At 37.0% G+C, this 18,338-nt stretch overlaps 1 protein-coding gene across 1 annotated transcript in view; it reads right to left on the reverse strand.

Moving 5' to 3' along the window:
• Positions 1-398: 398 nt before the first annotated feature.
• The window catches only part of LOC145765481 (uncharacterized), a 35,449-nt gene continuing 17,509 nt past the window's right edge, over positions 399-18,338 (reverse strand). Inside the window, exon 5 of the mRNA XM_082577307.1 lies at positions 399-4,152. Within this exon, the coding sequence (XP_082433433.1) occupies positions 2,603-4,152 (1,550 nt within the window). The 3' untranslated portion in view covers positions 399-2,602. The remainder of the gene's footprint in view (positions 4,153-18,338) is intronic.

Below are 18,338 nucleotides of genomic sequence, written 5' to 3' on the forward strand. Positions count from 1 at the left end.
GCTTATATTGTTGAAAATCGTGGCAGAACACCAGTCTGAGATTTAGGCTTGCAGCTTTCGATTTTATGTAACCATCTATTCAAAATATAATTTTTATGCGTGTTGATAATATCGGAGTTTGCTTTATTTGTTCGTGTTACGTATTCTTTAAATTTTCTTTTTTACATGTGCTACCTGAAAGTGCTATTACGAAAGCGAAAACGATTCTTAACCCCTTTGAATGTTGGGGGGGGGGCTGTCAATTCAACGTTTTTGTATCAACAGTTGTATCTCTAAAACCACTGAGGCTGCGACTACAAGATTTCTTGATTTTTCTTAACTTTTATTTACCTCTATTAGGCTGAAATTTTGAGCGAATAAAGGTTATAAATTGAGAGATATAAGGCATTTGTCAGCACATCCTCTGAAATATTTCATATTCTCTTTATATGTTATTTTGCATTATTATATTATTTTGCATGAAAAATAGAGATTCAAATTGAGATTATGTAAAAAAAAAATTAATCACAACATTGCAAATGCATGTTCTTCATTACACTACCAAAAAATAATGCGTAAACTCACCCAATCGCAAAATAATCCAAAAGTCGTAAGTCACCTCAACATCTCAACGTATACGAGCAGTTCTAATATTCACATAGTTTTAATTTTCGGATATGCTCAGCGTGAATAATTTTACAAAGAGAATCTCAAATTTGGAAACCGTGCCTTAAAAAATAACAGAGAAATCACTCCTAAAGCATAATATCTCATAAAGACACTCATATAGACAGACCCCCCACCCCAAAAAAAACTGAGCAAGACTGCAAGACTCCAGGAGGCCAACCTTCTAACGGTTAATAAATAAATTACGAGGTTAGATTGTTGTGCAAATGTCAGCATTTGATGAATGCAAACGAGCAGTAACACCCTGAGTTCTTGTCTCTTTCTCAGGAATAACCTATCAAGGATTTTTCAGTCTGTGGATAATGGTTCAAAATCAACCAACCATTTAACTTTTTTAGCTTAGCCCAATATTAATTTCTTATGTTGCTTATTCTTATGATTCAACGACGCAGTTCCAATCTAACGTGCTACGTTGTTATGTTTCGTGTCTGTAGCTCCTGCTGTAGTCCACTAAAAGAGAAGAAACCTGACAAATTACATCCACTTTTGTGAGATACAGGCTATAACACAACAGTCTGGTAAGTTACTTGACCACATGCCACACATCATGTTAAGTGTTTGCTTTTTTGAGCCACTCACATTTTGAAGGCTATAAAGATTTAATGGATGAACATGCTGCGCTTTTGGTTGAAACGAAATTGCGATCAAATCGAAATACATCAAAAGAATATTTTATTTCAAATGGACATAGACTGAACAATTTTTATTTTCTAAATAGATTTCCGTTTTTTATGTTTTTGGAAAATATTTTATCAATAGAGCAACTTCTCAAGTTGTCAGTAGCTTATAATTCGAATAAGCTTCAGTCAAGCAATTAGATTTTAACACATTGACAGAAGAACTGCTAGTGCTAAAAACTTAATGCCAGATTGGGTTTTATGCATATAGTAGGCTACTTGACACCAAACCAGTGGCGTATTCTCCATGCATGCAAGGACTGACATGACATGGACTGCATGCCTTACAATTCTGATGAAATCAGACATCTTTTAGAACAACGAATTTAGGCGTAGAACGGAAAATGTTAATAGCAGAACCTCTTCTCTCTCTTAATTTCAATATTCGAAACAACTCTTCGTTTTCAAACTCTGGCAACTTTTCTGATCTTGGCAACCCTGCATGCTGAGGTAAGCTTAGCATGCCGTTGATAATGCAATTTGCCCACTCGCCGCTCTTTTACCACACTTTGGTGCAAATGCGACCAAGGCATGCTGACTTAGAATTGCACACAAAACAAAAATCACTATCTGTGGACGGGGATGCCAGATTGTCTTTTTTCGACTTTGGCCTTTATAAAAAGTGTTTGGCCGGACAATTTTTGTTTGGCCACTGGGCCTATTTTAGTTTCCCGATTAGCATTTTTGGCTTTTTTTCTTTTGGTCTTCATAGTTTAAGTCCTTGCGGCTTTCTACTATAGATGCTGTAACTCTTCTGTTAACACAATACTGTATCAAAGTTTTCAGTCAGATTTTGGCATTGGCGAAGTCACAGAGCACCAGGGATCTTTCCGTTGGATGGTCGGTAATCTAATCCTATTTCAGCTGGTCAGGATGAAGCCTACTGCAAGCTGTGCCATTGCGCTTTGAAACCTAAGCACAGTAGTTTAAAAGACCATCAAGAAAGCGGGTCGGGTGTCTATGCTAAAGGCCATTCACCGCTGCATAGCGCTTCAAGTCCGCTTTCCTGCAATACAGGATAAGATATAAAATTTAGACATTGGATTCATGATGCGTTCTAAACCTCATGTTTTGCAAAACAACTCTAACAATTATCAGCTAAGTAAAGCTCAAATTGCAAGAAAAGCTATAAAACCTAAAGCAAATTTGCAAAAATATGCCTAGAAAAATCACCCAGGATACGCCACTGCTCAAAACTGTTTAAAAGAACAGTGTCAAGAAGTCCTACGTTTCGTTTCATTCAGTTCGTCCCAAACCACTTATGTCTCCTGATTCGTTGTGTTTGTGTCGTTGTCTTTCATTACTTGTTGACCGGCATTGTCATTTTCGACAGATTGACCATTGTGATTGAGGGAATCAAGATATTTGCTGTTCTTTTGTTCTTTGTTTGTAGTGCTGCCAGCTTGCAAAATATCGCTTTCAATGAAACCACTTCCTTTCCTGTCGTGGCAGAAGGCAATACCCATATTGGATTCACCTGAATTGACTTTATATTTTCCAGCTTTCCTTCTCTTGTTTCGACATACGCATGCAATAGCAATGAGTAGAATTAAACATAAAAAAATCCCACAAGAAATTGCAAACCAAAAAGCAGTATTTCCAATCAAATTTGTGGAGGTTGATTGTTGCAATGGTAAAACTGATGGCTCCAGCGATGTAGCTGATTGTTGCAATGAAGAACTTGATTGTTCCACCGATGAAGTTGATTGTTGCAACGGCGAAATTGATTCTTCTAAGGATGACGTTGATTGTTCCAACGTTGAAGTTGATTGTTCCAACGACGAAGTTGATTCTTCCAACGATGAAGTTGATTGTTGCAACGGCGAAGTTGATTGTTCCAACGATGAAGTTGATTGTTCCAACGACGAAGTTGACTGTTCCAACGTTGAAGTTGATTGTTCCAACGACGAAGTTGATTGTTCCAACGATGAAGTTGATTGTTGCAACAGCGAAGTTGATTGTTCCAACGATGAAGTTGATTGTTCCAACGACGAAGTTGATTGTTCCAACGATGAAGTTGGTTGTTCCAACGACGAAGTTGACTGTTCCAACGTTGAAGTTGATTGTTCCAACGACGAAGTTGATTGTTCCAACGATGAAGTTGATTGTTCCAACGACGAAGTTGATTGTTCCAACGATGAAGTTGGTTGTTCCAACGACGAAGTTGATTGTTCCAACGATGAAGTTGATTGTTGCAACGACGAAGTTGATTCCTCTAACGATGAAGTTGATTGTTCCAACGAGAAACTTGATTGTTCCAACAACAAAGTTGATTGTTCCAACGATGAAGTTGACTGTTTCAGCGATGAAGATGATTGTTCCAACGTTGAAGTTGATTGTTCCAACGACGAAGTTGATTGTTCCAACGATGAAGTTGATTGTTCCAACGACGAAGTTGATTGTTCCAACGATGAAGTTGGTTGTTCCAACGACGAAGTTGATTGTTTCAACGATGAAGTTGATTGTTGCAACGGCGAAGTTGATTCCTCTAACGATGAAGTTGATTGTTCCAACGAGAAACTTGATTGTTCCAACGACAAAGTTGATTGTTCCACCGATGAAGTCGATTGTTCCAACGATGAAGTTGACTGTTTCAGCGATGAAGTTGATTGTTCCAGCGGTGAAGTTGATGGTTTCAACGTTGATTGTTCCAACAGCGAAGTTGATTCTTCTAACGATGAAGTTGATTGTTCCAACGGGAAAGTTGATTGTTCCAACGGAAAAGTTGATTGTTCCAACGACGAAGTTGATTGTTCCAACGATGAAGTTGATTGTTCCAACGATGAAGTCGTTGTCAGCAAGTCACATTCTAAAATGCAACATATCATATCATATATCATATCATATATATTATATCAAGTCACATTCTAAAATGCAACATACCGTATCGTTAGTTATTCGTCTTCCGATTAATTGCACCTTATTTTATATCAATTGTAAAATTGCGCGGGTTTTCCACAGCCATAACTAGCATTCTACAAGCTACAAGTAAGTCGAAAGGAAAAAAGGTAAAACTTTACTAACTGCAAATAAAGAATCTACTAAAAAAATGTCAAAGAAATTCAACTTCAATTTTTAGGACATGTGCAGCGAAAAGGAAAATTAAAACATCTGTCTCTCACAGGCAAAATTGAAGGGAAGCGTGCCCAAGGCAGATAAAAGATTAACCTACTTAAACCAACAAGCCGACAAATCAAATACCAACATACACGGTGTAGCGCGACCAGCATGGGGCTAAGGGGGCTCAAGACCCCTCAAACCCACCACCAAAAACGAATTTTTTGTATGTTCCCCATTTATACCTTTTGCTTACAGGTTAGATATGAATAAGACACAACAATACAACAGGTTTGAGCATTATAACAATATATTTTACATATTTACAAATAGTTTTAACAGTCGAACGTTTTCGGTTTAACTTAAGCCCTTATCAGAAATCTGAAAGTATTTATAAAAACGCAATAAATTTTAACTTTTTGAAGGTAAAATTACAATAGGAAAAGGCAACTACATAAATACAACTACATTATGTTGACTGTAATCAGTACTTGTGTAATGTGGATGTGGTTAAAATGCTGTGCAAGAAGCTATGTTTAAATAAATCTACTGGCCATGATAAGATTTCTGCTGAACATATTCTCTATTCTCATCCTGTAATTTTCCTGTATCTCAGTCTCTTCTTCAATATGTGTATTTTTCATGGATTTGTGCCTAACAATTTCATGTATACTGTGATTTTGCCTATGGTAAAAAGTAACAAAGGAGACATTACTAGCATTGCCAACTATAGACCAATTGCAATTGCTACAATCATATCAAAGATTTTTGAGTATTTTATTCTTCATTGTATCGAGCCACTGTTGAGTAGTTCTGACAACCAATTTGGTTTTAAGGCTAAGCATAGCACAGATATGTGTGTTTACCTGCTAAAGCAGACCATTTCTCAGTATGTTAAGCATGGAACCCCTGTGTATTCTGTATTTTTAGACTCGTCCAAAGCGTTTGACAGAGTGAATCACTCTTTGCTGTTTTCAAAGCTGATTGAACGGTCTGTTCCCATATTGTTTGTACGTCTATTGTTATTCTGGTACGCCAATCAATGTATGACAGTAAAGTGGGGAGGTCAATTCTCCCAGCCATTCCATGTGTCTAATGGGGTGAGACAGGGTGGTGTATTAAGTCTATATTTTTTTTGCTTTGTACATGAATGATTTGTCGTGTGAGATGAATAACCTTGCCGTAGGATGCTATGTTAGGAATTCCTGCCTTAATCACATTATTTATGCAGATGATGTATGTTGTTTTGCACCCAGTATTAAGGGCCTGCAAAGAATTATTGATGTGTGCCAGCAGTATGCTATGTTGCATGACATTATATTTAATTGTAATAAAACTGTTGGAGTTATGTTCAAAACTAAGTTCTTAAAACTTGATTTCCAACCGTTTGTTTATCTGGGTGATGAATGTATTCGTTTTGAAACGACAGTAAAGTACTTGGGCATTGTGATTAACAACATGCTGTCTGATGATGAAGACATGAAAAGACAGCTCCGGTCACTTTACTGCTCTGGCAATATGCTGAGAGCAAGATTCTCCAGGTGTTCTACCACTGTCAAAAACGTATTATTTCGATCCTACTGTATGCCAATGTATGGATCTCAGCTGTGGTGTAAATATTTTTCTTACAGTATCAATCGTCTACGTGTAGCGTATAATAACAGCTATAGAATTACATTTCATCTTCCGAGACGTATAAGTATAAGCTCTGTGATGGTAACTAACAAAATTACGACGTTTCATGCTCTCCTTCGTAAAAGTATATATAAATTTACTGATCGCTGCTTTAACACATCGAATACGTGGATTCAGCATTTAATGAATTCCGAGTGTTATCATCAATCTGCTTTCTTCCAGCATCGTAAACGTGCTCTCCAGCCTGAAACTTGTGCTTAATATTTGTGTAGTACCGATAGCTGCTAGGCCTACTCGATTTCTGTGTGGTGTTGTATTTCGTTTTCTTTGTGTGTTTGTATCCTATGGACCAGTGATTTTCAACCGGTGTTCCGCGGAACACTGGTGTTCCGTGAAAGATCGTCAGGTGTTCCGCAAGAAATTTATTAGTTTGACTAGTGTTCCATGGAACACCGGTCGAAAATCACTCCTTTGACACAATTAATGTGCACAAATAGGGGAAGGGAAGGTAATTTGATACACCCCCCCTACAGAAGTGTACAAATAATATTAGTCAAAAATATTGTTATTAGGTGGAAGATCTGTGAAAATACTGCCTACAAAAATTGCACCATGCAGCTAACTCGTGCTTTTATGGCATAAAATTGCAAAAATGTGTTTTTTGAGTATTTTCGTAAAATTTTTAACTCATGATTATTTTCGTCTGGAAAATTAAAGAAAAGTTTCTGAAAGATGAAACCAAACTCATTTGACAGTTCATTGATAAGGCTTCAAGGGCATGTCACGTTTTTTCTGCAATGTGCATCCGAGCATACAAAAATCAGAATTTTATAACTTTTTTTGAAAAAGGTAAATTGATACATGTGGAGAAGGTAAATTGATACAGTATATTAAATTCTTTTTTGTGACTAGTAAATGTTGTCATTGATCTAGTTGATTTTAATAAGTTATTCTTTATTAACAAGACCTGCTACTTTGAGAAACAACTATTATATAGGCTTTCGTAAGCCTACACGCTGTCTGCTGTCAAAAAATGAGAAAAGCGCAATGCTCCCCCCTTGAATAAGAACTCTAGCCAATGATCCTTCCCATGTCCATTCCGCTGCAGAAGCTTCGCCGCACACATGGGCTTCAACAGTCGTCCTTGCACCCAAGCACGCCAACCACATAATAAATTTTCATTTATTGCTTTGCTGTCAAAGGGGATTTCTGTATTAGTTTTACTGTATCAAATTACCTTCCATTTGAGTGACGTTTTTAAAATTTCAATTAAAAAAAAAGTAACAAAAATAGAAAAGTGAAAATGTTTTTAAAAAGTGTGTAAGGGATCAGACTTTCATTTCAACTTAAAATCAATAGTTTGTGTCACGTAATTTTCAGTTGACAGGCAAAAATGTTATAAGTGTATCAAATTACCTTCCCTTCCCCTAGCTATTATTCATGGCGTTCTTTAATACAGGCCATGACAACAGCGAGCGCTTCTCGCCGGCTGAAGGCTGATCAAAGGTCACTCGCGATCGCAAAAAGCAGCGCATTTCAGGTTGAAACGAAGAAAGTTTTAATTATTGCATCATAATATCAAAAATTATTGTATTAATTATTTGAAAACTCTCGAGGAGAAACTGTCTTTTTATTTCCCTTCTGCTCCTACCGAACGCTTTGACTGGGTCAGGGATCCTTACAGCTCAGCAACAGCTTTTGACAAAGTTATGACTGTACAGGAGCAAGAAGAATTTATTCAACTTAGACAAGATCGCACGTTAAGATTGAGATTTTCCGATCTACCTTTGGAACGTTTTTGGGTGATGACTTCCAAGGAGTTTCCTATTGTGGCAAACAATGCTATTTTGACTTTGCTTCCATTTTCAACAACTTATCTGTGTGAGATGAGTTTTGCAAGCATGACTGCTATAAAAGTTAAAAAACGAGAAAAATTGAGAACTGTTGAGGAAGAGCTTCGCGTTTGTCTTTCTGCAATTCCTGCCCGAATATCAGCTTTGTGCTCATCCAAACAGGCCCAGATATCGCACTGAGAAAGCTGACAGCCAATAAATTGTTGTTGTGCTGTTTATATTATTGCATCATTATAAAATTTCGTTTGGTGTTCCGCAAGATTATTTTAATGCATAAACTGTTCCGTGGCTCAAAAAAGGTTGAAAAACACTGCTATGGACCAATTCTACTTGTGTCTGAAACAAAATCCAAATAATAAATAAATAAATAACTATAAAAAAAATTTGCACCACAGAGAACGTGATACATCAAGTAAATGTTGAAGAGAATGGACGCGCCTCCAGCAAATAACTGTTTGTTAAAATTTGGGTTGTAGCTTTTGATTAACAGTGCTTCCTATCATAACAGTCAATTTTGGTGTCAAATTGGGATTTGCCTTTGCGTAAAATTTTAACTGAGTCAGCAGAGGATTTTCGACCAGTGCAAAAAGAACACTCCATGATATGGTCTTTGATGGCACTTTTCTTTAACTCCTTAAAGTTCAGATGCTCCCGTACTCTCGTGGTCATATGTCTGGTGGACATACCGATGTACCGTACTTCAATGCCAAATCACACGGACCTCTAAAACTGTATACGACATTTGAGCAGAGAGACGGCGTCTGGGACTTTAGTTGAAAATACGGAGTGAATTTGAATGCTTTGTAAGTAGGAAAAACGTCCACATCAAATTTACTGTTTACAAAATTAGTGTTTTGTTTCAAGCTGTCGCACTTATTTGTGTTGGCAAACGGAAAGCTAATTCTATTTTGTCATACATGACAAAAAAGTCGATATCTATAGAAGATTGCGAGAATGGACGTAGGGATGAGGATGCTGATGGTGGTAGTAGCATGGACAGGCGCGGATTTATGAAGGGGGCCAAGAACCCCCCTCCCGAAATTTTGTAAGGAATTGTTGAAATTGTATGCTTCCGCATCAAATAGTTTGATACAGCTGATCGTAGTTCCACGCCGGACTTAACTTATCCCGGGGAGGGGGGGGAAGGAAGTGGGAATATTTTTTTATTATTATTATGGTTGAAATTATCCATCGATCAGACTCCGTTATTTTCTTTCATTCAACTTTAGATACATTTTAATAGCAAAATTTGTTGGAGCTGATTCAGCTGACTGAGCAACCAACGTTGAACCAAATGTCAGTTGAAACAATCTGAAACCTTGAATGGCTGTTTTACAGTTTTTAGTTTTCATTATAATTTCAATCAATTACCATATAAGCCTGTAAACATACAAATACCCAATTAGTCATGGACACTGTATAGTGTATAAGTTTTTACAGGGTTTTAAACCAGATGTCAAGTTTACTTTGCATGCTTAACAATTTTTATTCAAGCAAAATTTATTTTTTAAACATTCACAATTGATGAAAATAGCTGTGTCGTAGTATCATTGTTCATATCTGTTTTGTCTTTTTTTTTCTTTTCAAACAGATAGATGGCGTCACCATGGGTTCCCCATTGGGCCCAACACTGGCATTTTTATTCCAAACTGTATTTACGTTATGTTGATGATATTTTTGCCATTTTTGATGATGATGAATCGTGCTCAAAATTTTTAAACCTTTTAAATTCGCAACATAAAAATATCGAATTTACACTTGAAAAATCCAATGATACCATCGCTTTTTTAGATGTTAAAATTGAAATTAAACGCAATTCTTTTGACACCTGGATTTGGCGAAAACCTACCAACACTGGCTTGCTTTTGAATTATAACGCTCTTTTCAAGGGGTACGTTAGATTAAGTACAGTATTCTTTTCATAACTTCTAATCTGCCTTAAAATATTTATTATCACCTGATGATGTTAATAATTTGAAGACCTGAGATTAAGAACTCCTTAGTAAGTCACATTTTCACCCCAGTAAAAGCTTTAACTACAACTACAGTAACTACCAAAAGATTGCGGAACCTGCTATTCATGCATTGTTGTTGTTTCCTTCAACATGGTTGTGTGAGTCAACATTTTCAGTGCTGCTTGGAATCAAATAAAAAAACAGATCACAGCTCAAACCACCTGAACATGATCTTCGTTGTGCTGTTGCTAATGTTTCACCTCGTATTAATGAGCTTGTTGCTAAAAAGCAGGCTCATCCATCACATTAGCTAGGATTGCTGGGCTTATTCAGCCGATATATTGTTTGTTTGATTGATTGTAGTATTTGTTTAACCTTGGATTACATTGTTATAAATAACTTTGTGTGCTTTGATTGGTACAAAATATCATGTATACAGTCTTCTAATGCAGCTCTACTGTTAATTTGTTGCATTATCTAAACTTTCTAAAGCCAAAAATATGAGACAATTTTTGGGGTACACGAGCGAATCTATAAATTGACCAAAGGGTACCGATGAACAGAAAGTTTGGGAACCCCTGCCCTAGCAAGTGGAAATGGCCGAGTGGTTAGCGCGTTGGGCTCACAGTCGAAAGCCTGCATGTTCGACTCCAGCCACCCGCACTTGCTGTTGTTTCTCTAGGCAAGAAACTTTACGATAATTGCCTTTACACAGTGATCGATTTTGAGTAATGGGTAGTACCAAATTTAAATCATAAGAAGATTAGACAACCGGAAACAGACATTGCCGTCGGTTGCAGCGTGGGTCAGGTGTATGTCGGAAGGCGTACACCGATGCATAGCGCTCAAGTCCGCTTTCCCGCAATGCAGGATAAAGATAAACAAACAAACAAAATCTGGTTTAATCTTGTGTCTGTTATCTCGTGCTCGTTTGGTGTGTTCTGATGATCAGTTATTTCAGAAAGAAATCAAGAAATTAAAAAACATGTTTTATTTAAATGGATAACCTTCTCACTTTTTCAATAAAGTTTTAAACACCTTCATGGCTGATGAACCAAAAGACACGCCTGAAGAAGTAGATTTTAATTATTTTATTAATATACCTGGTCACAGCGGTAAACCATAATCTCTTCTTGGGAAAATTTTAACATAAAGTTCCCTAATCCGTTCGTCTGTATATAATGACCGAAGAAACACACACTTGAACTTCTTTTCAAACAGTGTATTCCTGTAAAATTAGCCCGAGGCTACCGAAAACGAGGGGGTGCAACGCCTACACCACTTAAACTGTCACTACACAACAGATTACTTGGATAAAAGACGGAACTTTTGTCCAGCTAGCAAGCACTAAGCCAACAGTTAAATGTGCGGCCAACTTTCAAACAATCATTTTACGAATGACCAGAATAGATATCAATATCTCAAATTCACGTAGAAAGTAACTGTGACGCAATAAATGAAAGACAATTATGAAGTCATTCCAACAGGTGTTTAAAGCTGATGTAATATTTCCTGTTTAAACAGGCCCAAACAAGTCCAAACAAGTTTGACACAAGTCTATGAATGATGGTGCAATTTTGGCACATTTTCTAGCAACTTCCATGACGTAATATTCAGTAGACTTGAACGGTTTTATTTGACGTTTGATTTGTACAGAGATTGGCCGTAACAATACCTTTTCAAGGAAAAGATTCAACAATTTTTGCGAAAAACTTAGCTAAACTTATAAAAAAGAAATTTTCATATGACATTCATCCTGTGTATAAAACATTTAAAGTGCACCAATATTTTCAACTGAAGTCGCCTACCCCCTTTGCTCTTTCTTCAAATGTTGTGTATAAATTTAGTTGTTTGCGTGACGCAAACCATACATACATTGGTATGTCAACCAGACATTTGTTGACAAGGGCCGAGGAGCACTTAAACCCAAACCTAACAACTAAAAGTGCAATTAAAGAGCACATCGCCTCTTGTGAAACGTGCACTGACAATGTCTCGATCGACCAATTTAAAATAATCTCTCGAGGCAGATCTGATTTTCAGACTAAGATCATGGAAGCCTTAAGAATCAAACGTATTAACGTAACAATCCGTCTCTCAACCGGCAGTTATTCGCCTGTGGCTCATCGTTCCTTTTGTGTGTGTTCTAATTGTTTTGTCCAATGCCTGTAGTCTACACCTCACGTGATCTGTTTCCCACCGCATATTTTACTCGCAATCATTCTCGTATCATTTGTTCACTTTGTGCTTTCAGTCCAGAGTGTCGTTACAGTTACAGTGCATAGTTAAATTTATCTTACGATTTTCATTTTATGTATTGCAGATTTAATTCCTGATGAGGACACACGTACGTGTCGAAAACGTTTGAGTTTATTTTATTTTAATTTCTTAATTATGTTATATTTTGTGTGAAATAAAGTATGCTAAACCCGCTAAAGTTACTATGTCTTATTTCTCTATGGTTCAACAAAGCAAACTTTCTACCAAAGCTTTATCTTTCTTTTTAATTGATTTTTTAATTTTTTGCTCCCCTCCCCCCGAAAGAAACTCCTAAATCCGCACCTGAGCATGGGGTTCACTAGGTCAACTTCTAGTCTGATTGAGAGAACGAATCCTGATGTATCAGCAACCGATGGATTGTAAGTGCTTTTAAATACTGTATTAATCAAAGGGATGGGCGTTGACCTATTGTCACTGTCACTATTGTCGCAAATCACTCGGCCTGCATTTCTAAATTAGCCCCCCCCTCCTAATTTTTTTTCTGGGTGCGCTACTGCATACACCTAACACACACAGCAAACAACAGAGAATCTTGGTAACTTTCTATGCAAGATGCAGTCAAAGCTTGGAATCAAGTGCGACAATAAAAAAGAAGAACCGCAAATAATGAGGTAATGCAAAGACAACCTAACCAGAGTTTTAAGCTGAGGACAAGCACATTGCACAATGCACATATCTTAACTCAGTCTTCGAAATTAGCCTCGGCAATCGGCAATTGCCGAGGTGATTGCCGAGGCAGATGCATGAATGGCACATTAGCCTCGGCAATAAAAATGCCGAGGCCACACGAGCGCTTGTAAGGACCACAAGATAACAAAAATAACCCTAATTTTCTTAGATCACACCAGACTAGGAGGTTGATTCAATCTTACTATTGCTTGATGTTTTTATTTGGGTTACTTTCTACTTCGCCGGCGCTTAGACACGTGCCCAGCTGGGAAAATTGAATCTTTCATAGAAATATCACCCTATTTGCATTGATTCAACGCCAGTAGACGTCAAATTATTGTAAGCATTTACTCCTTATCGCGCTTCGCCTTCCGTTATCTCGTCCAGCTGTATCAGAAACGATCGCGCCGCTTTCACAACGAACCACACAACATCAACAGACGTCGAATACATGTAAGTAATAGGTTAACGCGTTAACCTTTAGAGTGAGCTTTGTTAATTGCGGTTTATGATAGATGTCTGGTTCATGGACTTCTAGAAGTCCATGTCTGATTGCATAACAACAACAGGTGCAATTTTATGCGCTAACAATGCTCATGTGAATTATAAAAAAGTTGGCAACCTTATAAATACTGGCTTAATTGTTACGCAAAAGTTATTGTTTCATCGAATGCTTGTTCTTTACCAGTGTCATTGCCAATATAAATCATGGTAAAGGAAGATCAGTTAAAAAGTGGAATTTACCTGCTATAGGTTATGAAACAGAGGGGACCGAAGGAAAAGTTAGTGTAGTATTTTGCAAAATTTGTAAAGAATTTTATGACGGAAACAAATCGGAATTAGAAAAGCTACGGGCCCAGTTAAAAAAGTAGTACAAAATTTGCAGCAACGGGACCAACTCATGAAAAAGTTCCAAATGGCCAATTTCTTGGCTTTGAACAATAAATCTTTCAAATTTTACAAAGAACTATATAAATTTGAAAAACACGTTTTTAATGCTGACTTGAGAATTGGATACTCTACTGATAAGGCTTGTAGAGAAATGATTCATTTTTTATTCAACGCATTACTGCAAGACGAGGTTACTGTGCCTTTAAACAGTAAAAGCAAGCAATATTTCAGTATTTTGTACGATGGGTCGTCAAATGCCAAAACTATGGACAAAAAGAAGTTTTCGTCATTAAGACGTGTTCTTTGGGAAAACCTATCTGTCACGTGCTATCTGTCGAGGAACCAGAGGACCGTAATGCGAAAGGTTTGAAGGATGCATTCGACGAAGCGTATTGAAGGGGAACTTCGAATTTCCGAAAAACAGCCGACTGATAGGCATTGCGTCCGATAGAGCCAGCGTGAACAAGGCGCGTTCAACTTGCAAAAGGCAGAAGTAGGCGATCATTTGCTTTTAATGTTATGCATTGACGAGACAAGCTCATCCTCCGATGCAGCATCTGATGATTCCGATTCGGACTAGTTCTTTATCAAACAGTATTTGTGTTGCTCGCAGTATTCCAATTATGCCGAAATTGTGTTAGTGTAAACGTAAATCGAGGCAATCATCTCGCAGGGAGCTGTTAATTTGTTACCGGCACCTGGTTGAGGAATTAACGCTAGTTTATGATAATTCAACGTCGCTAGATGTCGAATTAATGTAAAACTAATGTAAATTTCTTATAGGGCGTTGTTGTTACGCAATACGTAAATACAACCGGGTCGGGAAAATTAAATCGATTTGTGCTGACTCGAACGTTGAATCAACCCAAAATTAACATATTCCCCCCCCCCCCGTGAGTTATTTAACATGAATTATCGTAACAGCGTGCGTATCGCGTTGCTCGCTTTATCGCTACTTTTGGTATTATTACATCACAACAAATCAAACAATGCGGTCTTGATAGACTACTTTAGTATATTTTTTGCTTCTCGTTTTACATGTTGTGGTAGCCTACAATTTTTTCGTAATAAACGTTCACAGCAATTGCCGAGGCAATTTCAACTTTTGCCATTTGGCCTCGGCAACGTTTTTGCCGAAGTAAAAATATGCTAATTTCGAAGACTGTAACTGAAATAAGCCTTTTGCACAAAATTTCGATGCAATTGCATTCTTTTAACTCAATATGTAGGCTAACCAAAAGGCAGATAGGGCTATCAAACAGCCTACTTCGCTTTTCAACGAACGCTTCGATCGCTCATTTCTCGTATTCGTGTAATGCAATGGTTCTCAAACTTTTTTTTGTTGCGACCCCTCTGGAAAAGTTTTCTGGACTTGCGACGCACCAGCAAATAAAAGTTAATGAGGAAACTTATTAATAGGGCCCGCAAAAGTCGATAAAGTCAAAATTTTTTAAGGACCTCGTCTGTCCACGAATCAAAGAATAAAGTTATTTTCAGCACCTAGGGGACTGTTTCTAAGAAGTTTATAGGTCAAAATAAAGTCAAAATTGACACTAAAGTCAAAATTTTCAATAAAGTCAAAATTTGTCAAATTATGGCTTTTGACAAACTTTTTGTGTTTCTTGAGAGTAATTTTTGTCAAAATCCTCGTGGAAGCATTGTAAATGAGGAACGGCGACACAATTAAACCATATTAACCCATAAATGCAGGAAATATATCACAATGCCCACTTGGATCAACAATAACTTTTATCACAAATTGTCCATTGTTTATTCATTGTTATGTATTTAAATAATTCTTATAAAACACTTCCTCTTCACAAACGTCCGTGATCTTTTCGAAGATCAACAGTTTGGATTTTAGGAATAGCCTACTGACATTCTGTAATACAAAAATGCCAAGCAAGCTAAATCGTCTTCAGCAAAAGTTAGACAGATCTTTCGAGATTTTCCTGGTGAATTTAATGCAACTGCCGGAGGTGATTTAAGGTGCTATTTTTGTGAGTTTATAGTGAAGTGCGATAAAAAATATTTTATTGAAAGACACTGGAAAAGTAAACGCCATCAAGCTGGATTGGAGCGAAAACAAGCATTACAATTAAGGCAAACTTTTACTGAACAAGCCCCTTTTATTGAACACGTTTGGGTCTGAAATCGACAAAATGTTATGTTTGGATAACTGGTATCAATTCAACGAAGAACTGTGCCCTCTACAAATAAGCAATTTCGTTAGGTCAAAATAAAGTCAAAATTTGATAAAAATAAAGTCAAAAAAAATTTTTTTTAGGTCAAAATAAAAATGGCCCTACTTATTATGAAAGTTTTGTTTGTTGATACAACAACAAAAAGCAATGCATATTATTTAATGTGACGTGTGGGCTTGTTTGTTTTTACAAAGTTCATTAAATCTTGGGAGAATTTTTGAAATTGCCACCCGCATTTCTCTTTCAGTGTTTATAGGTGATCGAAATTTGCTTTTTATCACCGCCAAGGCAGAAAATCCTGCTTCACATAAATATGACGTGACAAATGGGATAATAATTCGTAGTGCTTTCTTCACCAAAGCTGGATAATCGCCATTCATTGAAATCCAGAAATTTGCCGGATTTCCTGAATTAAACATCCTTTTCAGGGAATTGTCACAAGAAAGGTCAATGTTCTTTTTCTTATGCAGTAAAAGATAGTGGAGTAGGTTGGACGAAAGGATCACGAATCCATTCGTAGTTTGATAAATTTTTCGGGAAGTATTTTGCAAATTTCGACTCGAGCTTGGACAAATGTTGCCCAAATATGCTTCACAAATTTGAAGGCAGCGTCATACTTTTCTTTTCAAGCAAATTGGACAAGAAAGTGAAGTATCGAGAGCTTCCAGACAGGTTTACTATATCTTCCTTCCACAATAGCAGCTTTTTAACGAATGCTGCAATTTTATCTGAAATGTCATTTTTATTCGGCCCTTGCATAGAAATGTTCAGTTTGGCGAAGATATCACACAAGTAAAGTAAGCCAATTTCAATAAGAAATTGTTCTGAGCTAAACAATCTGCAAGTGGATTATTTTCTTGCTGCAAAAAAGCCTGAAGTTCATCCACCAATTCGTAGAAGCGTTCAAAGAATTTTCTAAGCGAAAGCCACCTGGATGAAAATTAAAAGAGCAAACTCCGATGCACTGCATTCATTTCTCCACAAAGTTTTTTGAAAACTCTTGACTTCAGTGGGCGTGTTTTAATGAAGTTAACAACTTTGATGACAACTGAAACTGCTAATCAAAGGATTAACCTCATCTTTATAAGATAAACTGAATTCAGCTACGAAGCAAAACTCTTCTGCGACGCCCTTGGAAAATTGAAACGACGCACCAGGGCGTCGCGACGCACAGTTTGAGAACTACTGGTGTAATGTATTAGAACCGTACCTTTAGGCTTTTAATTTTTGTGGGAACTTGCCCTTTGAACTTATACTTGTGATTCGTATTTTACTTACGCGTTTTCTATGGCATCATAATTAGTAGGGTGGATCAAAAGTTGCAAAAATATTTTTTTTTCTCAATTTTAATGAGCTAGATATGGCAAAAGTTGACAATATATCACCAAAACACAGTGTAAAAAATTGGTTATAGGCGAATTCTTCGTAAACAATTCTTCGTAAAGCAATTCTTCGTAAGCAATTCTTCGTAAAACAATTGTTCGTAAACAGTTGTTGGTGAAATGAAATCCGTAAAAGAATTTTTCATAAAGCATTTCTTCGTATACATCAAATCTCCATTGCATGCACGAATAAATGCTTTGGGAAGAATTGTTTTACAAAGAATTAAGTTTACGAAGAATTGTTTTACGAAGAACTGTTTACGAAGAAAACGTCGGACACCAAAAAATTGAAGAGGTTTGAACAAGTTTTTGATCTCCCCTCGCGACATACAAATTTTGGTACTTTTACATACAAGAACTGCATGGCAATTTTTTTTTTTTGATTTTAACTCGCTATGTAGACATGGCAAAAGGTTCTAATATGACACCAAATACAATGAAAATGTGTGTATTAAGAGCTTTGACTTCACCCTCTTTCAGCATATTAATTTTAAAGTGACTTGGCGGATGGACCACCAGCAATTTCAACAGGTAACAGGTAAACGCCATTCACCATCAGATGGCCGGCCGAGTATAGACTCACAAGCTTAAACTTTGTATGATAGGATTGACAGGTGGCCCACTCGCAAAGTCACTTCCTATTAATTTATGCGCTCATGCATACAAAGACTGCAAGCAATATAATAAACAGTTACAAATTGAAGTGAGTAGAGTCACATTTAGACTCAAATCTTGGCATTAACTGACGAGAAGCAATTCGGGCACAAATGAAGCCGTCTCGATATTTCGGTCCACAAACTGCTTTAGATGCGTTGGTAACCAGCTTCACGATCCTTTCAACAGCCTGCGTGTGACATGGAAATTTGAGAAAAAATAGAGTGGGAGTCACATCTATCATGATGAATTGCCGGAGCTCAGCATCCGCCATTGTTTTAATTACAGGAGGCTCCGTGGTAGGAAGATCTGTCTTGTTAATCAATTTGAAATATTTCAGTGCATCAAAATTAAGCTTTGCGGAAACTTTAAATTTTCACATTTTTCCGCTGGATTTTGCAGCTCTACCCAGACA

The sequence above is a fragment of the Aplidium turbinatum genome, chromosome 2, assembly GCF_918807975.1.
Source record: "Aplidium turbinatum chromosome 2, kaAplTurb1.1, whole genome shotgun sequence".
Classification (NCBI taxonomy): domain Eukaryota; kingdom Metazoa; phylum Chordata; class Ascidiacea; order Aplousobranchia; family Polyclinidae; genus Aplidium; species Aplidium turbinatum.